Source organism: Eurosta solidaginis, chromosome 2 (assembly GCF_040869045.1).
Source record: "Eurosta solidaginis isolate ZX-2024a chromosome 2, ASM4086904v1, whole genome shotgun sequence".
NCBI lineage: Eukaryota > Metazoa > Arthropoda > Insecta > Diptera > Tephritidae > Eurosta > Eurosta solidaginis.
The window spans coordinates 291477587-291503311 of NC_090320.1; the positions used below are offsets into that span (position 1 = coordinate 291477587).

General features: G+C 38.9%; 1 protein-coding gene across 5 annotated transcripts in view; it reads left to right on the forward strand.

Annotated features, from left to right (window-relative positions):
* Positions 1-25725, forward strand: part of LOC137241191 (uncharacterized) — a 153161-nt gene that overhangs the window by 51789 nt on the left and 75647 nt on the right. For all 5 annotated transcript variants that reach the window (XM_067768515.1, XM_067768513.1, XM_067768514.1 and 2 more), the window contains 5 exons: positions 1023-1144; positions 13560-13693; positions 13764-14316; positions 18909-19753; positions 25192-25679. In XM_067768515.1, coding sequence (XP_067624616.1) covers positions 1034-1144; positions 13560-13693; positions 13764-14316; positions 18909-19753; positions 25192-25679 — 2131 coding nt within the window. In that variant the 5' untranslated portion in view covers positions 1023-1033. The remainder of the gene's footprint in view (positions 1-1022; positions 1145-13559; positions 13694-13763; positions 14317-18908; positions 19754-25191; positions 25680-25725) is intronic.

A 25725-nucleotide genomic window follows, 5' to 3' on the forward strand; every position in this document is an offset into this window, starting at 1 on the left:
GTCTCATCTTTAAAAGAGGTTGGAAGGAGGTTGGAAGGAGGGCAAGGAAATACGATGAGAAAGATAAAGATACCGAAGAAACGATATAGGTCGAAGCAGGGAATCAATATCAGTCCTGCTCCAATTGTAGCGCAAGTGACATGAAAATGATTTGACAAGCCTACCTAGGATATTGTGACGAATATTTACATCACTAAGTGATACTAGCATCCCTAATCCGATACTAAGCAGCCACTTGTATGTACGTAAACAAATCAATCATCATTTACACATGTACATACAAGGCAGCAGAAGTAGTTCTCATATATACACACGCATATGGCTATGCGAGAGACTATAAACTACAAATGTACATGTACATACATATATGGCTGGTAACCAAGCATGAAGTTCGCGAAGTTACTAGACCGTAGGAAAAATGGGTGAACGAGGCAACAGAGAGTATAAAAGCAGCGAAAGCTGAGTAATCAGTAATAAGTTTGATTTAAACACGCTTTTAGTTGCGAAGTATAAACGAAGTAAACTTGTACTACTCCCAAAGTTGTCTAATAAAGACCATTTTGCAATACAGAATATTGGAGTGATTTATTCAACAGTTTAGCGATTCGAACGTTTACAAATAAGCGGAATTTCTCTAAATTCGTTACAATATATTTTCTCTCTATTAAATAATTTGCATAACCTTCGGAATAACAAAAAGACTTTATTAAGAACTATTTTGGAACGATTTTCCGCCAGGGATCAGTTTTGGTTTGGAGACAAACCGGTTTCGGCGTTGTACTATCTTTAGTGTACACTTTCATTCGTTTGGAAAATCGTTCCAAAACAATTCCAACTGTCACCATGTCAGAAAAATCAACAACAAAGAATACTTTATTAAGAACTATACGGTATTCCTGCAGCTCTGTAGCTACCTAGATGTATTATTAACAATTTTCTGCACCACAAAATTTCTTACTCCTAATTTTTGCATTAATGTAATATTTATTTATCTAACTTTTGTTTCCTACCTCTCATTACAGGTGGCTTTGCCATGGTCTTCCTTGCAAAAACCAATACAGGCAATACAAAATATGCGCTAAAGCGTATGTATGTAAATAATGAGCATGACTTAAACGTGGCCAAGAGGGAGATTCAAATCGCTGTAAGTAGCTACACATTATCATCATGCACGCTAAGCTACAAATTTCGAGTATAAAGTAGTGTTTGGCTGCGCTGGTCGGGCGTGGTGTGAACCTTTGTCACGGCTGACATTTTGGCCTTTCGTGCTGCTTAAATTATTTAATATTTAATTATTGGTGCTCATATAAATGTAGATGATGATCCAACTCCATCCTTGAGTTCAGATAATTAACTCTATTGTTCGAATATGAATATTGGGGTGAACCAAAAAAGTCATTTGGGTATATCTACCATATCTATAAAATTCAATGTCTGTTCGTTTGGGCACTTATAACTTTTGAACTACAACATGCAATGCTATGAAATTTCTTATAGTGATTCTACGCGTTCCTGGAAGTAACATAGCCATGTTTTTGTGATGAAACTTGAATAAAATAGTGTCACGGATATTAGCATAACTAAGTTATCCCATCACTAAGGCGATGCTAAGGCCATGCCAAGCAGTATATACGTTAATAATCAAATCAAGTATACACATATATAAGGCAGCCCAGAGAGATGTCACACACAGATGCATTTACTTATACGCCTATGTGCGCGCGAGAGACTGTAAACTACAAACATTCACATCAATAATTCAATCTTTATGTATCTGCATAAACGAATAAATGATTGCGTCTACACATATTTACCATGTACGAATACGAGCAGCGGAGAGTCAATGCGCAAACACAGGCATATATCTGAGAAGTTTGAGAGCTACTGGACTAGTAGATTCCGGAAGCGCCTAAAAGATGTATAAAATTGTGCAATTTTAGTTATAGCTGAGAAGTTTGAGAGCTCATGGACAATGCTAGTACATTCTGGAAAAATGCGAACGAGGAAACCAAAGGGTATAAAAGGCAACAGATGAAGAGGCGCTGTAATTCAGTTTGAGTTGAGCAATCAATCAGTTATTGATTAAGCACGCGATCTGGCGGCCAATAGTAGAGTTCAATTTGAGTTATCAATCAGTTTGGTTATTAAGCCAGCGAGTAGCAAAGTATAAGTGTCATTGTGAAGTACTTTAATAAAGGCCATTTTTACATTATTCAATATTGGAGTTATTTATTCAACAGTTTAGTGATTCGAACTTTGGAGAGGATTGCAAATAAGAGGATTTGCAAGTAAAATTCGTTACAATAGGTGTCAGAAGAGGAATTGTTGAATAAATTCCAGAGGACAACAAGGACATGGCAAAGTTCAGTGAATTGAAGATCCAGCAACTGAAGAAGGAGTTGGAGAGCCGTGGATTGAATACAAGGGGCGTTAAACTTGAACTTCAGGCACGGCTACGAGCGGCAATGGAAGCAGAAGGAATTGATGTGGAAGAGCATGTCTTTCATCTTGATGGTGAGGAGACAACAAAAATTGAAGAGAAAAACGAAACATCGCGGACGGTTACCAGTACAGACTTGAACATGATTTTAGCTGCAATATCTGCTCAAACATCGACAGTGTCATCTCAACTGGAAGAGCAGAAGACATATATGGCATCACAAATAGAATCGCAGGAGAACCGAATAACATCGAAGATTGAAGCACAGGAAACACAAATTTCTTCACAACTTGAAGAACAGAAGACGTATATGGTATCCCAACTGGAATCGCAGGAAACCCGTATAACATCACAATTGGAAGAACAGAAGCCATATTTGGCATCTCAACTGGAAGCGCAAGAGGCACGTATATCTGAAATGTCGGCACAAATTTCGGAACAGGTATCATCTTTCGCAGCTCTTTGTGAAACTGGAAGAGCAGGATGCAAAAATTTTACAACTCGAGGACAAAATTGATGCCGAAATAGAAGCGTTAAAAGGTCGTATGGAGCAGTTACAACTAAACCGCCCAGCTGTTTCAGCGAGTAATCCAAAGGTAAAGACACCATCCTTTGACGGTTCTGTTCCTTTTCAGGTCTTTAAGCTACAGTTTGAGAAGACCGCAGCAGTGAACCAATGGAATGCTGAAGATAAAGTTGCAGCTCTGTTCGTGGCACTGAAAGGGCCTGCCGCGGAAATCTTACAGACCATCCCAGAGTACGAGCGGAACCACTACGAAATATTGATGAGCGCTTTAGAGAGACGTTACGGAAGCGAGCATAGGAAACAGATATTCCAAATTGAGTTGCAAAACCGCTACCAAAAAGCAAATGAGACATTGCAGGAGTTTGCTTCAGATATTGAAAGATTGGCTCATCTTGCAAATGCAGACGCACCCGTGGAATATACTGAAAGGGTAAAAATCCAGAGCTTCATAAATGGCATACGAGATGTGGAAACGAAGCGGGCTACATATGCGAATCCAAAACTAACGTTTGCTGAAACGGTATCGCATGCACTGACTCAGGAAACAGCCTCACTTTTGAGGAAGCCAGCGTACAAAGCTCATCGCGTGGAAGTGGAAAAGCCAGACTGGGTAGACGCAATTTTGGAAGCATTGAAGGGTACGTAGCAGAAGAATAATGATGCAGTCAAATGCTTTAAGTGTGGAAAGCCAGGGCATATTGCGCGTTATTGCAACACCAACCCTAACAGTTCCAACAATGTGGGTGGTCGTAAACGCCGAGCAGAAGGAGATGAGAAAATCTCCAAGACAAATCAATCGTTAAACTAAAGCGAGTCAGCAGCAAGGGGCGACAGCTGACTCCCTCAATTGAATGCCCCATAATCTCTATCTCACAAATTGGAAAAAGGTCGAGCAATCTTACTGTCGGAGGACATGTGGATGGAAAAGAACGTTTACTGACTGTAGATACGGGTGCATCTCATTCCATCATTCGAGCGGATTTAGTCAACAAGAAGATAAGACCATTGCATGGAGCAATATTGCGTACGGCCACTGGAGAAGACACCCAGGTAATTGGAGAAGTAGAATGTGAAGTAGCAATTGGGAACGTCACGGTACTACACAATTTTATAGTGGCAGGTATTGTTGATGAAATCATAATTGGAGTGGACTTCTTAATCAACCAAGGCATCAAAATCGATATGCAAAGCAAGACGATGCGATATAAGAACATGGATGTGCCACTTAATTTCGGCTACGAGAGAGGCTACAGTAGTAAACGAGTGCTGGTGGAAGAGAGTCAGCAAATACCACCAAAATCAGAAGCAGTCATCTGGGCAAAGGTTGATGGAGATTGTGGGACAAACAAATTGTGGGTTGTCGAAGCAGCAAATAAATCAGCACTGAACATACTTGTAGGAAAAACCCTGGCTGTGACAAAACAAGATGGACGTATTCCGGTAAGAGTACTAAATGAGTTCAAGCCACCATTCAATTTGACCAAAGGAGCTATTTTGGGAAGATGCCAAGAGGCCGAAGTAGTTATTAACTGTGAACAGCTCCAGGAACACGTTTCATCTAGTAATACTGATCTTTCAAATGATATCACGGCATGGACGCATGGGCTAGAGGAAGCCTATTAGAGTAAGGCAAAACAACTGCTCATAAAATACGCGAACATAATTGACCAGGATGGTTCCAAACCAGGCCGCACCAATGTAGTGAAACATTAAATTGACACTGGAGATGCGAGGCCGATCCGTCAAGCTCCACGTAGTGTTCCACTAGCGAAGCGGGAAGTTGTGAGTCAAATCATACAAGAAATGAGTGACAGCGGCGTCATCGAACCATCAGCTAGTCCATGGAGCTCACCGGTAGTACTTGTAAAGAAGAAGGATGGAAAAATGAGGTTTTGCGTGGACTACCGGAAGTTGAATGACGTTACGAAAAAGGATAGCTACCCGTTGCCAAGAATTGACGACACTCTGGACTCGCTATCTGGTACGAAATTGTTTTCCACACTGGACTTGAAAAGCGGCTACTGGCAAGTTGAGGTGAAGGAGGAAGATAAAGAGAAAACAGCCTTCAGTGTCGGTGATGGTCTTTGGCAATTTACAGTGATGCCTTTTGGACTTTGTAATGTACCAGCTACTTTTGAGAGACTCATGGACCAGGTACTGAAAGGACTACATTGGAAAACATGCTTGGTGTACCTGGACGACATCATCGTATTGGGCAAGAGTTTTGATGAACATCTTAAGAACTTGGAGGAAGTTTTCCAGAGAATAGCTGGCGCTGGTCTGAAGTTAAGTCCCAAAAAGTGTACGCTGTTTAAAAAGGAAGTAAATTAATTGGGCCACAAGGTAACTACAGAAGGTGTCTGTACAGCGAATGAAAAGATAGAGGCAGTGAAGGATTGGCCAAGACCACAGAACCTACATGAATTGAGAAGCTTTCTTGGGCTGTGCACATATTACCGCCGATTTGTACCAAATTTTTCCAGCGCAGCCCATAGCCTCCACGAGCTTACAAGAAAAAACAAAGCTTTTGAATGGAAGAAGGAGCAAGAAGTGGCTTTCCAAACATTGAAGGAGCGTTTATGCACTGCCCCAATGTTAGCATATCCGATTCCAGGAGCAACATTTATTCAAGATACAGATGCGAGTGGATATGCTATAGGAGGCGTTTTATCACAACTGGTAGATGGACAGGAGAAGGTAGTTGCATATTACAGCCGTTCGATTGGAAAACCAGAGAGGAACTACTGTGTTACGCGGAGAGAGCTGTTGGCATTGGTAGAGTGCATTAAACATTTTCACAAATACCTCTACGGCCAGCGATTCCGTGTCAGGACAGATCACGCAGCGTTGAAATGGCTTATGCAGTTCCGTAATCCGGAAGGACAATTGGCACGGTGGATCGAGCGACTACAAAGCTACGACTTTTCCATTGAGCATCGAAAAGGTAGTACCCATGGAAATGCTGATGCAATGTCACGAAGACCATGTAGTTTGGAATGCAAGCACTGTTCAAAAGCCGAGGCTAAAGAAGACATTATAGATGTCCGGCTAATGAATATAACATGTACAGATGAATGGGACAAGGAACAGCTAAGAAAGTGCCAGCTAGAAGATGCAGATCTGTCACGTGTAATGCAAGGGCTCGAACGAAATGAAAGACCAAACAGAGAAGATATGTCAGCAGAGAGTCCCATTGCGAAGTCATATTGGGCACAGTGGAACAGTTTAGAATTGATATCCGGTTGCCTTCATCGAGTATGGGAGAGTGAGGATGGTAAATACAAGAATAAACTGATAGTTGTTCCCAGAAAGAGGATTCCTGACGTGCTCAGCGAGCTGCATAATGGTCCAAGCGGAGGTCATATTGGAATCACGAAGACGCTCGAGAAGATTAAACAGAGATTCTATTGGGTTGGTTGCCGTCAGTCGGTCACTGAGTGGATTGCGAACTGCGAGGTTTGCAGCAGAGCGAAAGGGCCCAGAACACGAAGTCATGGCCAGATGAAGCAATATAACTCAGGTGCGCCATTTGAAAGGATCGCCATGGATGTCGCAGGTCAATTTCCTACTAGCAACCGCGGAAACAAATACGTACTGGTGGTTATGGATTATTTCAGTAAATGGCCAGAGGTATACCCAATCCCAAACCAAGAAGCAGAAACAGTAGCAGAAGTGGTTAAAAACGAATGGGTTGCAAGGTATGGTGTACCAATGGAGTTACATTCTGACCAAGGCAGGAATTTCGAATCAGCTGTGTTTCGGGAAATGTGTAAGTCATTGGGCATTCGAAAAACACGGACAACTGCATTGCATCCTCAATCCGATGGTATGGTAGAACGATTCAATAGAACATTGGAGGACCACTTAAGGAAAGTAGTAGACAAGTACCATAAAGAATGGGATACCCGCATACCATTATTCTTAATGGCTTACCGATCAGCAATGCCCTTAGACTGCCAGCTGATTTGAAGTTTGGGATAGATGCCAATGCGGAGAGAAATGTCAGGAAATCCACTAGTGATTTGGAAGAAGAGCTAAGAGAAATACATGATCTGATAAGGCAACGAACAAAGATTATGAGTGACAAGATGAAAGCCAGATATGATAAAGCAATTAATTCAGAAGGTTTTCAGGAAGGAGATTTGGTGCTGTTATACAACCCACAACGTAAAAAAGGTTTGTCCCCGAAATTGCAGTGTAATTGGGAAGGCCCATACAAAGTTGTAAAACGGATCAACGATGTAGTGTACCGCATACAAACCATCGGTAAACCACGAACCAAAATGAAAGTGGTCCATTTGGAAAGGCTGGCAACGTTTAGATCGAGAGATTTGTCTGATCGGGACGATCAGACTTAGGTGGAGGGCAGTGTCACGGATATTAGCATCACTAAGTTATCCCATCACTAAGGCGATGCTAAGGCTAGGTTAATAATCAAATCAAGTATACACATATATAAGGCAGCCCAGAGAGATGTCACACACAGATGCATTTACTTATATGCCTATGTGCGCGCGAGAGACTGTAAACTACAAACATTCACATCAATAATTCAATCTTTATGTATCTACATAAACGAATAAATGATTGCGTCTACACATATGTACCATGTACGAATACGAGCAGCGGAGAGTTAATGCGCAAACACATGCATATATCTGAGAAGTTTGAGAGCTACTGGACTAGTAGATTCTGGAAGCGCCTAAAAGATGTATAAAATTGTGCAATTTTAGTTATAGCTGAGAAGTTTGAGAGCTCATGGACAATGCTAGTATATTCTGGAAAAATGCGAACGAGGAAACCAAAGGGTATAAAAGGCAACAGATGAAGAGGCGCTGTAATTCAGTTTGAGTTGAGCAATCAATCAGTTATTGATTAAGCACGCGATCTGGCGGCCAATAGTAGAGTTCAATTTGAGTTATCAATCAGTTTGGTTATTAAGCCAGCGAGTAGCAAAGTATAAAGGCTCCATTACTGATACTTAGCATAGACTTGACTTGGCTTGCGAACTGTCACTTACAGTTCTGTTAAATTAACATTGCATGTTACTGATTACTCAAAACTTAACTTGACTTAGCAGTCTGTTGAATTTTGATTTTCTATGTAAGTTCTAAGTGACGTTTACATTTTGAGATGCCATTTATTTGTTTCCATTTCATTTTGACATTTTGTCACACAAATTGACATTTATTTAAAAATAAATTTCAACGCTGATTACGATGCCAGATTTTATGCGCCAAGTGGAGTATAATCGTGGCTAAGTTGCCAAGTTTACGCCAAGTCAAGTCAAGTCTATGCTAAGTATCAGTAATGGGGGCTTAAGTGTCATTGTGAAGTACTTTAATAGGGGCCATTTTTACATTATTCAATATTGGAGTTATTTATTCAACAGTTTAGTGATTCGAACTTAGCAGAGGATTGCAAATAAGAGGATTTGCAAGTAAAATTCGTTACAATAGTTTACCACGTTGGCGGAGCCGGGGGTTTTAGTGTATTTTTTATATATTAGGGTTTCTAGAAATGATTTTTAATCATTAAATAAAAGCTCAAAAAATCGGATAACGAGCAGCAAAGATCAGCCATAATAAATTGGTTTCTATTAAAGAATGACGTTAAGTGATAGAGGCTTGTCAGCCACCACAGTGGGTTATGGGGCGTAGAATATACCTGCGGCAGGTATGCCTGTCGTAGGAGGCGACTAGAATACCCAAATGATTGAAGGTTGTGTAGCGCAACCCTTTCAAGAGGTTGCCAGCCCAATTTAGAGCTTCTCGAACCAAATTGTCGATCTCATTTACCAAATCCTGTTTTTTTAGCAGCCGAGGCTCTGGCGACCCCAAGTTCCATGGAACTAGGTGGTGGGGGAGCGGTATGGCCTTGAATGGCCAATGTGGGCATATTAAATCCTTCCCGAGATGGTCGCACTTGTACCTTAATGGTGCTTGTTACCGGAACGTACACCGGATTTATATCCGGCAAAGGATCAACAACATCGATAATACTCCCCCAAAATCTTCGGGGAGTGTCTTTTTCGCTATAACAACAAGAATAACAACAGGCTTGTCAGCTGAGAGGTAGGTATGCCTGTCGTAAGAGGCGACTAAAATACCAAACTGATTAAGGGGTTGTGTAGCGCAACCCTCTCAAGGGGGTACCAGCGCAACATATAGCTTTTCCAACCCAATTGTCAACCTCACTTATCCGTGGCGAATTCTGTTTCATTAACAGCCGAGGCTCTGGCGACCCTAAGTTCCTCATGGAGCTAGGGGGTGGGGAGGGCGGGTTGGCTTAGAAGGTTTAATGTGGTTATATAAATCGTTCCCGAGATGGTCGGGCTAGTACCTTAATGGTGCTTTGTTATCGGAACGTACCGGATCTATATCCGGCAAACGACCATTAACATCGATAACACTCCCCAAAGCCTTCGGCGAGTGTCTTTATCGTTAATACTACAACATCAACAGCGTTGCATCTTTATTCCGCCTCTCGAAGCTATTTTTGTCCTCGTACCGGTTGAAGTACAGAGGACTTTTCACAGCAAAACTCCTGAATTTTCTTCGACTGCCTCACGGGTCCACTTGGAATGCTCACTCCTCAGGCCTTTTTGGATGAATTCTTAGTGCTGCACGGTACTGCGAGAAAGCTCTCTTACTCCCTCTGTTTGAATTCACCTTCCTTTCCATCATGGATTTCCTTAACCTTCCACTACTTTCGCTGCCCGAGTCCGACGCTTGAAGCGCTTTTGTCTTTCCTGGCTTGCGACCACCTGCCCGACAAGGCGAGCTCAGTGGTTTAATATTAAATGTGGGGAAGAAAGCCTTACGCCGCAGCAGCGTCCCTTACTGTGGTAACGCCGTCGTTACTTCCCGAGACGGCCCGGTATCGGGACGCCTCTGTTGGAATCCAGCCGAATATATCCCCTGGATTGGGAGAGTTGGCAGTTCTTGGTCACCGACATCCCCCCGCCCTCCTATGAGGCGGAACGGCATAGATGGAAGCGCCCTAAACCGCTCAGCCACATAGTTGGGCGCTATGGAGTTACGATTAGCCCTCACACCATCGACAAGGTGCCGACCCTAGTGAGGCGAGCTCATATCATCTTCCATGCGCTCACATAGAGTCCTCAATGTCCATTGTGAGTAAGAGTTTGGTGTGGGGACATTCGCACAAGAATATATTTTGTATTTAATCAATATTAAGTCAGCGTTGCAAAGGAACAGTATTATGTGATGGCACCCAAAGGACTCTTGCTTTAAATTTGTTTAGATTGAGGGAATGCGTTCTAGCATGAGTTCACCTATGCTAGTACAGATTTATAGGCCTCACTTATATCCAGGCGACTTTTGACTGCTCCATTCTTTCTATAGCATAAAACTGCCTTACATGAGTCATAGCTTAGGTTGGGTTGAGAGGTAAATATCTCTTCAGGTTGCAAGAAAGTACGTTTTAATCTCTTCACTTTACTACCATAACCCAGTAGAGGTGATATGGCGTGCACACCTTATGCCAATTTCGCACAGAGGCTTAATGCTATAATTAGTCAAGTTTTCTACATTAAAGCGCTAATTTAACTCAATCTTCCATACAAAATACAAATCCTTAATTATCTCATTATTGCTTTATTGAATGTCTAATCGATTGAAAGATCCAGTCGGTTTTGCTTGGTGCTTCGAATTTTATTATCAATGTAACAAATGACAATTAAAAATAAATTATTTTCAACAATTTACGAAAAATAGAAAAACAAGAAAAAATTAAAAATTTAATTTTTGCTGCATTTGCTGCAAAAGGTAATATGGCTTTTTCGAAAATATGCACATATTTGGTTAGGTGCAACATCTATGGGTAGTTGCGCATACATTTTATTTTGATTGTATTTATAGTTTCCATTTTAACAATGATACAAAAATTGGAGATAGCTCCATTTAGTGTGACGTTAGCCACTTGACTTTTGCGGGGACAATGACAATTTCACCAAAAACATGCTACCAGATTGAAAAATGTTTCGAATTTGTCATATTAACGAATACGACTAAGTTACTTTTACAGTTATTTTAAATAAAAAAGAAAAAAATGAGCCTCATGCGTTGGAAATATTTTAACACGAAATATCACCCTAGAAAGGAGGGTTTTAATAAGTTTTTCGAGCTCCGGAAAATTGGTTTGTGGAAGAAACATGGATCGAAGTATGCAAAGCAAGGGAATATAGTCTTCTTAATTATCCATACGTTTGCTCAGAACATGTTGACAAAACGTACACGTTTGTCAATTGATTGCCCAAAGGAGGTCCTTATAAACCGAAAACGAAACGGTCACCTTGGGGCAAGCCCCGCCTATACACATTCGGTGCCCTTTTAGCATTGACATGGATATAGCGTCCCACAAACGTAACAAATTAAACAACTACCACTCACTGCAGACTTTGGAGGTACACTATTTCTTGAGAAATATCCACTGTAGAGGCATGATAATAGGGCCATGCGAGAACAACAGGATTTTTCGTATATTTTTTTCTGTCTTGTTGTATGAGTCACTATCCACTATTTTTCAATAAAATTACATGATTTATTGATTCTTAATAGATATGCAAGCACATAAATCGTGCCAAAGCATATTATTATTGTCTTTGCGTTTTCATCCTGAAGGAAATTTCCATCCCGAAAACCCACAATTTCGCCTAAAACAGTAACGGTATGGCAACGCTTCTAGCAAAACAGCAAACATTATGAAACTTCAAAAATCCCCAAATACGTCAAAAAATTTTGAACTACCTTCTTTTTCATACCATGATTTTAACTATTTTTTGACAGATGTTCGCTTAATGAAGCAAAAGGCCCTGTATGAATAGGTAAACTTAATTATTTCATTAAATAGAATTGTGATTCGATTAAGTCTCTGTGTGAAAACAGTATTATTTTCAAAAAAATCGATTCAATTTTTGGCACTTTAAACCGCCTTTTTATCAAAAGTAACTGGTATTTGCTTCAACCAATTTTGGGGAAAGTTTGGAGAAGGTTCGGTTGAACTGACCGGTCAATAAAGACCTCACGTAGACTGAATGTGTCCATAGTGTTACCTGAATTTGTTTGACGACCAAACGGAAGAACCCCAATCAGATGCCAGGACATACGTTGCAGAATAACTCCGTCCTCTTGGTAAATACTAGCAGTTTTCTAGCACCCAGCTTAATTGTCCTCGAGATCTGGCAACTCTGCCGCCCCTAATAGCTGACCTGACGAGCGCAGGATACGAACACGGAACGTGCACAACCGTTTCTTCCTGCAGCTCACACTTCCTGCACTTGCTGTTACTGACGAGGCCTAACTTATAAGCATGTGACGCCAGAAGGCAGTGTCCAGTCAGTATGCCCATCGTGAGCCTTAAGTCTTCTCTCTCCAGAGATATGAGCCACTTTGTGAGTCTAATATCGTAGGCTTTGCACATGATCTTAGACATTTTGCAGCCCCGCGCTTTTATCCAAGCCTTTCCTGCTTGATGGATCATGTGCAACTCCTGTCTCCTTTTGATTACTCCCAAGCGGATTGGGACGTCTGCCGTCGACTCCGCGAGTGTTGCACCCTTCTTTGCCAACTCATCGGCCTTTTCGTTACCTTCTATCCCTTTATGACAGGGAACCCAGTAAAGATGTATGGTCCGGAGTAGGCGAATTTTTTCCAATGCTTATTTGCATTCCAGAACACTTCTTGATGAAGTACAGTGTGAGATTATTGACTTAATCGCAGCCTGACTATCAATATATACATATATAGCTTAAGCACGCTTCCTCCAGAATTTCTGCTGCTTTCTTCACTGCTATAGTTTCCGCCTGAAAAGCGCTGCAGTAATCTGGCAGCCTGTAGGATCTACTTATTTCTGGGTCGACACGGTAAACAGCAGACCCAACCCCTTCCATTAATTTCGAAGTTTGGAGAAATTGCTTAACAATTTTTTTAGAGCTCTATCTATTTAACTTGTCTAGCGGCAGTTGTTGTTGTTGTTGTTGTAGCGATAAGGTTTTTGCCCGAAGGCTTTGGGGAGTGTTAGCGATGTGATGGTCCTTTGCCCTCCCCACCACCAAGTTTCATGAGGAGCTTGGGGTCGCCAGAGCCTCGTCTGTTAGTGAAACAGGATTCGCCGCGGATAGGTGAATTGACAATTGGGTTTGGAGAAGCTATATATTGCGCTGGCAACCTGAAAGGGCTGCGCTACACAAACCCCTTGAATCCGGTATTTTAGTCGCCTCTTACGACAGGCATACCTACCGCGGGTATATTCTGACCCCCTAACCTGCTGAGAGCCTAGGGGCAGTCTTGCTTTGTAGGTGAAAGTTGCACTGTAATGATATGCTGGCATTAATCAATTTTCCAATCAATTTTAGTGAGATGAGAAAAATTTATTCACCAGCTTACAAAACATTGAATTAATTCAAAAGTTGACTGCTTATCAAGTTTGTTGCATGTATTTATTGCGCACCCGTTCACACCACTCAAGTTAAAAATGAACATAAAATTTATTACGAAATTGATCCACAGAAACAGCTTTTAAAACAAAGATTTTAATAAGTCACTATTATTTATATCCATTTTTTACTAGAGCAATCTAAGCGGTCATAAGAATATTATAGGCTATGTGGACTCAAGCATTACACACACCGGTAACGGTGTATGCGAAGTACTGTTACTCATGCCCTACTGCAAGCAACACATGCTGGCCATGATGAATGCACGGTAAGTACCATGGCAAGCATAAACTTCAAAATTAATTATTTAAAATTTTTAATTAAATATTTTCAAATAGTTTGCAAGTTGGCTTCAATGAGCAAGAAGTTCTAAACATATTCTGTGATATTTCGGAGGCAGTGTCACGTTTGCATTTCTGTCAAACGCCCATTATCCATAGAGATTTAAAAGTTGAAAATATTTTACAAAATGATGCTGGTAATTTTGTTTTATGTGATTTTGGTTCAGCCACAGCAAAAATATTAAATCCACAACAACATGGTGTTACTATGATTGAAGAGGAAATACAAAAATATACAACACTTTCGTATCGTGCCCCCGAAATGATTGATCTCTATTCTGGTAAAAGCATTACAACAAAAGCTGATATATGGGCATTGGGTTGTATGCTTTACAAGTTGTGTTTCTTTAATTTGCCCTTTGGTGAAAGTACACTGGCAATACAAAATGGCCAATTTTCCATACCCGACAATTCTAAATACTCAAAAGGCATGCATCAATTAATTAAATATATGCTCGAACCGGATATGGATAAACGTCCGAATATTTGGCAAGTTTGTGAAGTGGCTTTTCGTTTGGCTGGCAAGGATAATCCAGTACAAAATTTGCACGTAAGTTTGTAAACGAATAGCGAGTAGTTCTTCAACTAAATTTATAGTACACCCTGATGACAAATTTGTATACCCAGTTGTAGAAAGAAATTTTTGCTAAGTATAAGTACAAAATCTGATTGTACTGCTCGAAGTCCCCATACAAGATATTACTTTGGAAACAGATCTACTATATATTTTTGAAAGTATGTCTGTATGTATGTTTGGACTTGCAGCCTAAACCGCAGAATGGAATCGAACGAAATTTTGCCATGACATATCCTGAGTGCGTCAATCTATGGTAGGCTATATAAAAAAAGTTTTCGACAAGGGGGCGTGGCACCTCCCATACAACTGGAATTTTTCGTAGTCAATATATCTGAAAGTATTAAGGCTAGACGACTGAAATTAGGTGAGTGGTTATATGAGACCTCCAGAAAAACTGGGTATAACGAAAAAGGGGGCGTGGCACCTCCCATACAACTGGAATTTTTCGTTGTCAATATATCTGAAAGTATTAAAGCTAGACGACTGAAATTAGGTGAGGAGGTATATAAGACTAATCCTACCCCCTCGGGAAAAATTGGGGATAGCGAAAAGGGGGCGTGGCATCTCCCATACAAATGGGGGTTGGGATTAGTCTAATATATTAGTCTATATAGTACTGCTTTTATTTATACCCGAACGACGTCGGGTACTCTGCTAGTAAAAACATAAAAAATCATAAACAAACGAGTTCATTTCATTTCATTTTTATTGAGCATTTTACTTATATCTATTTATGTACAAGTTTCGCAATATTACAAACTAAGCAACACAAAGTTTAAACATAAAATCTTACAACTTATACTCGTAGATATGTACTTCTAGATATAAGAAAAGGTAAGACATTGTATATGTTATCCTTAACATAGTGTCAAACGTCATCTTTATTGAATATACAGTGGGGTGGACTGTTAAATATTGAAGTTAAAAATTAATTATGTGATGAAAATAGGTATAAATAAATCTATTTATGTAACTAACGCATTTAATAGAGGTTTTGTAAAGATAAAGGTAATACAAAGGAAATCGATGAATATAAGACAAAATTAGTTAATTAAAAAATGTTTATGAATTGGTCCGCAGCAAAACTTCGATTTCGTTATGCGAAAGGCCCAAAAGAAAGGACTTCACGTTTTTCATGAATTGTTATAATGTTTGTAAGGCACGATACTAGATACTATCGTATAAAACTTGCTAGAGTGTGTGGTTCGCGAGGAAGGTACAACTACAGCAGGATGTGAGTTTGTCCTTAGATTATAGGTTTCCGATCTCATACTATGTAGGTATCCACACTTTATGAAAAAACTTTGCAAAACTTTAAAATAATAAAGATTTCTTACTGGAAGAATCGCTAGACTTCTAAAAAGCTCTCTTGAGGGATGCAATTAACGTAATTAATGTAATTAATATTACATAATTTTCTAATAACCCATTTTTGCAAAACAAGTATAGGTTGAATTTTGCCTCCCCAGCAGCTGATTCCATACATTAATTTAGAATTAAATAAAGCATAATAGACCGTTTTACGAGTAGAGTTAGAACAGGAACTTCTTAGATGATAAAAACAGCGTAAAGAAGATTGGAGATAATGTTTAAGACAAGATACATATGTGACAGCCCCAATTCCTATTCTGGTCGACAGTTACTCCTAGGTATTGGAAGTTCTCAACGGTGTCAATCATGAAACAATTGCTGCTACAAGTAGCAAGCCGATCAAACGTACCGGGCAGGAACTTCTTGCACAAGTGCTCGTGAAGTGAAAAGCGTTCACAAATCGCGGAATGAAAAACAATATTTACATCTGCCGATTATCTTGCATTCAAACTAAAAAACATCAGCTTGGTTTTTTTGCTGACCACGAGCTTGTGTTTAGCAAACCAGGATCATAAAAGATGTACATCGTGGTTTATGTTGGCTACCAGATCCAAAGTATTCGACGACCCATAGGCTATAGCAAGATCATCTGCAAATGCAGTGACCTTTCCAACGAAAGACATATCGAAAATTGAATTAATATATGCGACCCGGATGATAAGGTGGCTTATGACTCAAAAAAAGAAGAGCACAAACGTCCTTAAGAAATGCATTGATTATCTTTAACAGCTGTTTCTCGCAATTTCTTTTTTGAGTCATAAGCCACCTTTTCATGGACCGGGTCACATATATTAGAAATAAAATTGGACCCAGCACAAAACCCTGTGGAACGCCAATTAATATTGGATTAGAATTGCGTAGAACACCGCGGATTCTAACGTGTTGTTTCCTACCAGTAAGATAAGATACAAACCACTCATGTATGAATCCTCGAATCCCGGCATAATATAATTTATTAAGTAGAATGGAATGATCCACTGTGTCAAATGCTTTGGTGATATCCACAAATAGACTCGCGCAATTCTTTTTTTCTTCCAATTCCCGATAGATGAAGGAACAGCATGCTATTAAAGCATCCTCGGTTGAGCGGCCAGTTCTAAACCCAAACTGGGCAGGACTAAAAATGACTTACTTTCCAAAAATACCAAAAGACGTCTTTTAACAGCCCTCTCAAAAACCTTAGAAATAGAAGGAAGTAGAGAAATCGGCCTGTAGTTATTTTTTCTTTCTTATTACCCTTTTTAAACAACGAAATAATAACTGCGCATTTCAAATCTTCGCCTGCGTACCTTGCCCCCTGTGAAACTTTTCGTGGTGTTGATCTATTGCATTGATACAATCAATAACCCAAAGCTTTCACTTACGACTGCTAAGGTCAAAAGAAGTGAGTGTATCTGTTAAGGATAGGTGCTGCGTAATAGCTACAGATACAAGTAAATCAATTTATTGGCAAACACTTCAGCTCAATGGCGTCGGTAACCCAAACAACAATTGCTCTGTGAAGCGCCTCCACTGAGCAGTGACCAAAATTCGCCTGGCGTAATTTCGCTTGCACAGCCAATGGAAAATCATTTGTGTATTATGTCTCAGGAAGTAGCAATGGGATTATGTACTGTACTAGGGGAACGCAATATATCGAAAATACTGCCGCGACGAATGTAGGAATCTAATCGCCTTGGCAGTTGGCGCCGGCTCCATCTTCTTCAAAGTAACAAGAAATATTACAGAGAGAAAAAGTAGGAATGTAGCTCGCTACTAACGATTTAACACATACCGTGCCGCTTGAATTGATCCCAAGTTGGGGACAGTGAAGCTCGTGAAGAAGGTTACCCCTAATAGATGCAGTGATACTCTACCAGCGGTAAAAACTCAAACGGTCGAAAACTGGTGCACTGCCTACTACCACCTGGGATCCACGCTTTTAACGGCAGCAGATTCTATGTACCGCAGCGACTCGAGATTTTTCCCGACAAAGGCTGTCATATCAGTGTAATCCCATTTAATTTGTTGCATCCCTCCCACAAATTGTCATCCTCCCAGCAGATCCGTGCAGCGGGACTGCTCCATATTCATATCCAGAGAAATGGTTTTGCTGCGTGTGCTGAAAATAAATGTTTTAAGGACGGTCACACTCATGGCAGTGTGTCACGTGCAAAGGACGGGGTGTTCTGGGCTAGATCAGGACATTTAAAACATGGTATTCAATGGGTTGTGCAGCGTTCTTATAGCTTCTCCAACCCAATTGTCAGTCTCAGTTACGCGTGGTGAATTCTGTTACAATCATACGCAATTGCTTTTGCAATCGCAGTCAATGTCGAAGGCTATGGTTGCCAAGCCTAAAAAGTACTCACTGGAAGAAGCTACAGGCCTGCCAAAATACTGCTTTCAGAATCGCCACGGGCTGTCTTCTTATGTCCCCAAAACACCATCTACATAATGAGGCGAGAATACTCCCCATCAGGGAGAGAAATGAGATGCGCACCAAACAGTTCCTGTTGAATACCCAGAAGCCTGGGCATCCCAACAGACATCTGATTGATGAGCCAACACCGCCCAGGGGCTTATGGAGTCATCTCCTTAACACGAGTCACTCTAGCGCAACGCCTCTAACACCTCTCTCATTATGGTCCACCCCTGTTGAAACAGTAAGTTTCCTTGGACTTCCGTTAGAGTATATTGATGACAATTTGTGATCGGTCGCACCTATTGGATGGAGCGAAGCACTGCTACAACAAGAACAACAATAAGGCTGTAAGATGTCGCTTTGGTTTAAGGTCAAAGTGGAAAAAATTTAGACCGAGTTTTTATCTTAAAGTGTGACCAATTTTGAATAGTTCTGTTAATTCTTGGCCGCTGCAAGAGATAAAAATTTTATATTGAATTCTAAAAATCCATTTCAAATTCGGAATCAAAAAAAAAAAAAATAATTACGCAGTTACTATTGCTGTTTGTTTAAAATAAAAACTTCAATTTAATAACCTATCGAATTCATATTGAACACAATAAATTTAAAAGAATAATAGTTTTAAAGTCTTGAAAAATATGGCTCCAACTTTTTAGTATTTTTAGTCTCAAACTCACTACTGGTTATTTTAAGTAAGACTACACGCGATCTTACACTTAATAAATAATTCACATCTTTATTGTACATATTTATTTAATATAATTTTTTATTCTATATTTTTTGATTTCAGAAATCTCCGCCACCAAACTACGATAAGCTAGTCGTCCCTCCATTTGAGTCCGAGGCCAAACGTATCTCTGGCGCTGCTGCCGCCTCTAAAACACCAAAACCACAGAGTGTGCCTATTGTTGAATCAGGTACAAGTGTGGCGCCACGTCAACGTCCCAAAGGCTCCACTGCAGTACATGGTCAAAATCCACTCGGTCTTGGCTTGCCGCCAAGTCCATCGCCGCGCAATAATATTACATCCCCACAGCCGCAACAACAACCGATTGTCGAACAATTTCAAGCAAATTTCTCACAATTGACGCCACCAGTCGTAGCGTCACAACAAACTGCAGCAACTTTAACTGCTACAACAGTAGCCATAACGGCTGCGTCAGTTGCAGTACCAGCACAAGCACCTATAACTGAGGTAGCTACGCAACCCACTGCAGCAGCACCACCACCACCACCATCAACTCAACCATTACAAAATGTCAACCAAGGCATTGCCAGCAATACTACTACAACAATAGCTACACAACAACAAGCACAACCACCACCACCTGCTGAGGTGTTGAACAGTCTTTTCGCATCGTCTGTTTATCCGGATCCATTTAGTGAGAATAATGAAACATTGACTGCGGCGCTAAAGAATAATACGGTAGCTTGCGGTGGAGTTGGCGCAGGTGGTGTGGGTGATGGTTTAGATAATATAGCAGTTGCAAGTAGTTTGTCAACACATGTAGCGGTTAGTAATACGCCCACAAAAAGTAGTATGTTGACTGTATCGAGTGCGGGTACGAGTGCTGGCGGCAGCGGCACTAATTCTGGACATCGTCGCAATGTTAGCGATACTTCTGCGTTTAATAAGTAAGATTCTTTATGTTCTACTACAATTAATTAATTTATTGTGCCTATTGCTTGTTGTATCGATTTCTGTGTGCGTTTCTTCCGTACGATTTCTTTCTTCTACTGTTTCTCGTTTTTTGTTTTTTTTTTCTGCACTTCTTTACAACGTACAAACGTAACTAAATGTCTTGCGATTGAATGTGCATATTGCGTATTTTTGTATTGTTATTGTGTTCGAAACTATTTAACTGGTTCAGGTCGGCTATTTTTTATGAAAACGACCAATTGAGTGAATAGTGATCAAATTCCTAAACACTTGAGAGCGTTGAGGAGTCAGATTTCGTTATTTGGCTAGCCTGGGACTAAACTGGTCTATGTAACATTTTTTCAGAGAGATATGTACATTTTTGAACTTGAAAAAAAAATAAATAAATTTATCCGTGCAAAATTGATCTATATCTTATCTCTTCCTCAAAGTATCCAAAAGATAAAAATATCACTTTAGAATTTACGTCTTTGTGTCATTTCAAGAAATTCTGAAGTGGTCCAACTAGCACAGACTAACATAGACCAGTATGATCTTACAAACTTGTGTAACTAAACTGGTCTATGTGAATTATGGTTTCAAAAAATCGATATATTTGAATCATATCTGGCAACACTGTAAATGTCATTGTCATTCATTAAATCAGCTGATTTTATCTTTTGTCATCAATTGTGTTTGCAGACTAATTTGCGTTTTTGAATGAAAAGGAGACATTTGAATAAAATTTTGTTTATCCTTGAATTTTGATTCAAAAAGTTTGTTTTTTGTTTAGATCTGCATTTTATTAAATTTCAAAAATAAATTTTGAACACAATTTTCTATAGACTTTTTATATTGATTCATCGACTCGATTCCGAAACTTTTGTCAAAATTATTCGCAGACCTGATAATTTTCCGAATTACATTGCCATGTAAAGTAGTATTTAAGCGAATTTACAATTTTTGTCAATTGAAATTTCGTTGCACATTTCTTATTTTGTTTAAAAAATTTAAAAGTTTATTATTGTTACGAATTTGTTTGAAATTAAGAAATAAAGTATAAACAATGTGCAGTATTGCATTTCATATGGTATTCACTGAAAAGAGTAATGAATTGGTGCCACAGCAACATCAACAGAGGAGCATAAGAAGAAGACGGCCGCATAACACAAATCCTCTGGAGTTGCCTGCTTTCATTCAGCAAAGCAATTTTCTGGCGGCTAGTCGAGTTGAATTCGTCGTTCGTCAAATACCAAAATCTATTTAAGGCTTTTTAAAAAATCCTTCCGCAATTTCTGTATGGCTGCATCAAATATACCAAGAGCTCTTCCGCTGCTTATGATATACTTTCAAAATAAAGAATATTGTGGTTGTTGTTGTTGTTGTATTAACAGTGAGAATATCGTGGTAGCATGTACATACATATTGTAGCAAAAATTTGTACAAATAAGTGTTCTTTCTTTGAAGAACCAATTTCCTTTAACTATTTTGATGCATTCCCTTTAATTTAACAAGTAAAAAAACTCCTCAGAAATGGCAGAGAAATCTCCCTCTACCTCTCATTTATAATACCTACTTTTCTCCCATAACCGGTTTCCGTTTTTCGAACATTTTTCATAATAGGAGGAAAGGGAGAAGTGAAAAAACTCACACGGAATTTTTATTTAGAATACGAGGAATGGGAGAAGGGAAAAAACTCGCACGGAATTTTTGTTTAGAATTGGGCTTATTTTCTTCATTACGTGGAAAGGAAACTCTTTCGTAATTTTTTAATTAACCATTGGTTTATTCACGTACAAACTACAAGTATTTTATAGTTTTCGATATCGAATATTATTTGTATGTTTTCGATTCTTCTCAAATCGAGCAAATTTTCAAGTGAAAGTTAAAAAAAAAAAAAAACAAGTAAGGAAGGCTAAGTTCGGGTGTAACCGAACATTACATACTCAGCTGAGAGCTTTGGAGACAAAATAAGGGAAAATAACCATGTAGGAAAATTAACGTAGGGTACCTAATCCTGGAATGTATTTGTATGACATGGGTATCAAATGGAAGGTATTAAACAGTATTTTAAAAGGCAGTGAGCCATAGTTCTATAGGTGGACCCCTTTTCGAGATATCGCCATATAGGTAGACCAGGGGTGACTCTATCGACCAAATATGGACCAGGGTGACCCAGAACATCATCGGGTCCCGCTTTTTTATTTATATATGTAATACCACGAACAGTATTCCTGCCATGATTCCAAGGGCTTTTGATTTCGCCCTGCAGAACTTTTTCATTTTCTTCTACTTAATATGGTAGGTGCATTTTACAAAGTTTTTTCTAATGTTATATTTTGTGTCAAAAAACCAATCCAATCACCATTTTTCATCCGTTTTTTCGCATTTGGTATATAATTATGTAATTTTTTTTATTTTTTCGAAATTTTCGATATCGAAAAAGTGGGCGTGGTCATAGTCGGATTTTGCTCATTTCTATTACCAAGTTAAAGTGATTTCAGATAAGCACGTGAACTAAATTTAGTAAAGATATATCGATTTTTGCTCAAGTTATCACTGTGTATAAAAACTGGGCGTGGCTTCAACCGATTTCACCCATTTTCACAGAAAACAGTTATCATAGAAGCTATGCCCTTACCAAATTTCACAAGGATTGCTAAATTTTTGTTCGACTTATGTCATTAAAAGTATTCTAGGCAAATTAAATGAAAAATGGCGAAGCCACGCCCATTTTGAAATTTTCTTTTATTTTTGTATTTTGTTGCACCATATCATTACTGGAGTTGAATTTTGACATAATTTACTTATATACTGTAAAGATATTAAATTTTTTGTTAAAATTAGACTTAAAAAAAATTTTTTTAAATCGCTTTATACGTCTTTGCTAATGAATTATCGCACTTTTCGGTTTTTCGAAATTTTCGATATCGAAAAAGTGGGCATGGTTATAGTCCGATTTCGTTCATTTTAAATAGCGATCTGAGATGAGTGCCCAGAAACCTACGTACCAAATTTCATTAAGATACCTCAAAATTTACTCAAGTTATCGTGTTTACGGACAGACGGACGGACGGACGGACATGGCTAAATTAATTTTTTTTTCGCCCAGATCATTTTGATATATAGAAGTCTATATCTATCTCGATTAGTTTATGCCGTTACGGGGTACCGTTATGCGAACAAAGTTAATGTACTCTGTGAGCTCTGCTCAGCTGAGTATAAAAATAGGTTTAGGCCCACTTGTAGAACAGCAAGTTATTTTTTAGCTCAGAGTTAATTTTAAAAATTTGGGAAAAATGTACATATGTCAGGTTAACTGTGAGCTAAAAAGTTAACTTGCCGTTCTACAAGTGGACCTTGGAGAACTTAATAACTTATTTAGTTAGAAAACAGTTGAAGTCGATTCCATTACTCTGTATGATCGTATTGAAAAGTAACCAAAGTTCAAGGCGTATAAGAATCTACTTCCAATCGAAAAAATTTTGTCAAGCCATTATATGGCTGATAAATTTCGGTTCGAAGAATAGTAGTGGATTTGAACGAATATTTAATTAAGCGCAAATTTTAATTCTATATTGAATTTTCCATTCATTCGGAAACAAACTTTCGAAGTTGTTTTTTAACTTTTGTATTTTGCCTCAAACATAGTATTGAGTTGTTACATAAAAGGTTTTTAATTTATATATTAGCCTTACATTACAATTAAAACGTAACTATTCTTGGACTGACAATTTTTTTTTTTTTTTCGAAAAAATCAGAAAGAAAATGGTTTAAACGCAAAAATCAATACAGTACTAGCATGTTTTTTCCAATCCGTTCGAAGAGGAGCATTTTTGGTGCTTTTTTAAGTTTTTTAGTTTTTCTATGTACATTTAGAACATTACTTTTCTTCACTTACATTCGAAATATGTTTTCAATTTCGACCAATGTCTATGTAATGTCTATTTAACATAGAGACTTAATGGTATAATTAGTCAAGTTTTCTACATTAAAGCCCTAATTGAACTCAATCTTGCATACAAAATACAAATTCTTAATTATCTCATTATTGATTTATTGAATGCCTAATCGAATAAAAGATCCAGTCGGTTTTGCTTGGTGCTTCGAATTTTCTTGTCAATGTAACAAATGACAATCAAAAATAAATTAATTTCAATAACTTACGAAAAATACATAGAAAAACACGAAAAATTGCAAATGTCCGCCCTTAAATTTAAAGATTATGTTGAAAAGGTTTCGGAAAAAAATTTTTTTTTTTTTAAATAAAATAAATAAATGTAAGGCGGAGGTTATCGAAGAGATCTAAGGCCGAGCTTCTCTTCCAATTTGCGTCGTGCTCCTATTGATTTTCCCTACAAATCGGCTGGACGGGACCTACATGTTTTATGCCGACTCCGAACGGCATCTGCAAGGCTGATGAGTTTTCACTGAGAGCTTTTCATGGCAGAAATACACCCGGAGCGCTTGCTAAACACTGCCGAGGGGCGACCCCGCTTAGAAAAATGTTCTTCTAATTGAAAAACCTTATTTCTAAAATTTTGATGTTGCTTTGCCCGGGTGTGAACCCAGGGCATACGGTGTGGTAGGCGGAGCACGCTACCATCACACCACGGTGGCCGCCAAAATTTTTTTTATCCTTCGAAATACAGCAATCTTCGTTTGGTATGGAAAAAAGGATAATTTAGGGGGACGGGAGTACAATTTTGTTAGCTGACCTAATCATGTGAAAATGACTTCATAGCTTAGAAGGACATTAGAAATAAAAGTGAAGCTTCTCAAGGCCAAAATAATGACATATCAATTTTAATCGGACTTCAAATAACCAAGTTACAACGAAAAAACCTTTTCGGCTGTATTTCGAAGGATCAAAAAAATAAAAAAATTTTTCCGAAACCCTCTCAAAATAATCCTTAAATTTAGGAGGGGACATTAGCAACTTTTTTTTCGACCCAGTCTCCTAACAATTTAAGCATACCAGGGGATTTCAAAAAAACAATTTTTTTATTTAAGTCGCAGGAACTAGCTTTTTTTTTAATTTTTGCATTTTGGTTTGAACATCCATTTCGAACATAGTTGACTATTCCCTTTCTTTCGAAGATAAACATTCCTTTTATTATATTTGTTTTTGAAATTCGAATTCTTTTCGTACAGTTACGGTTTGATTTCATAAAGCAATATACCCTAAAACGTTTTTTTTTTGCCGATTTTCATTTTCTAAATGTTTTTGCATGCACCCTTTTTGTTGCAATTTTCACTTTCCAGTTCCCAAGAAGTTGTTTTTTGTTTTCTGTAAAAATTTAACATCATAAAATTTTCTTATTTCCATACAAATTTATTCTTCATCTAATTGCTGTGCTCGCTCCCTTTTCACCACCCCACAAAACACGCCCGCACCCACAATTTTCCTTGGATCTACTACGAAAATTCTTAGAACCTTCGCCAACGAGACATCACAATTCTTGGCGCCATATGATCAATCAGTCAAAAGTCGTGCGCCACATTCGAATGAAGTCGGCAGCAGTCGTGGCGGTGGTGGGGATGATAGTATGCTTGTGAATGCAATGGCCAATTCTGGCACAAATTATGGTGGCTCGAATCCTGGTCTCGTTCTACCTGCTGCACAAACCTTACATATGCAAGGACAAGGTGCCACAATGTCAGCGTCTATATCAAATGCAGAATTGACAAGCGCTCAAGTAATGCGCGCTAATATGGATACTAAACCCACTACTAGTAATTTAACTAGTTCAACAACTATTTTTGATGCCGATGCAAAAATTGTGAGCAATAATAGTGATTCTCTGGAGAAGGGCATTGGCGCTTGGAATCCATTTGAAGAACAACCATTCGGACAAATGACCGAAGATCATATATTCGAAGCAGAATTCGATAAGATACGTCAACGTGGGAGTCAAGGAAGTAAGTATTGTTTTACTTTTAGAATTTGAAAAAAAAAAAATTTACA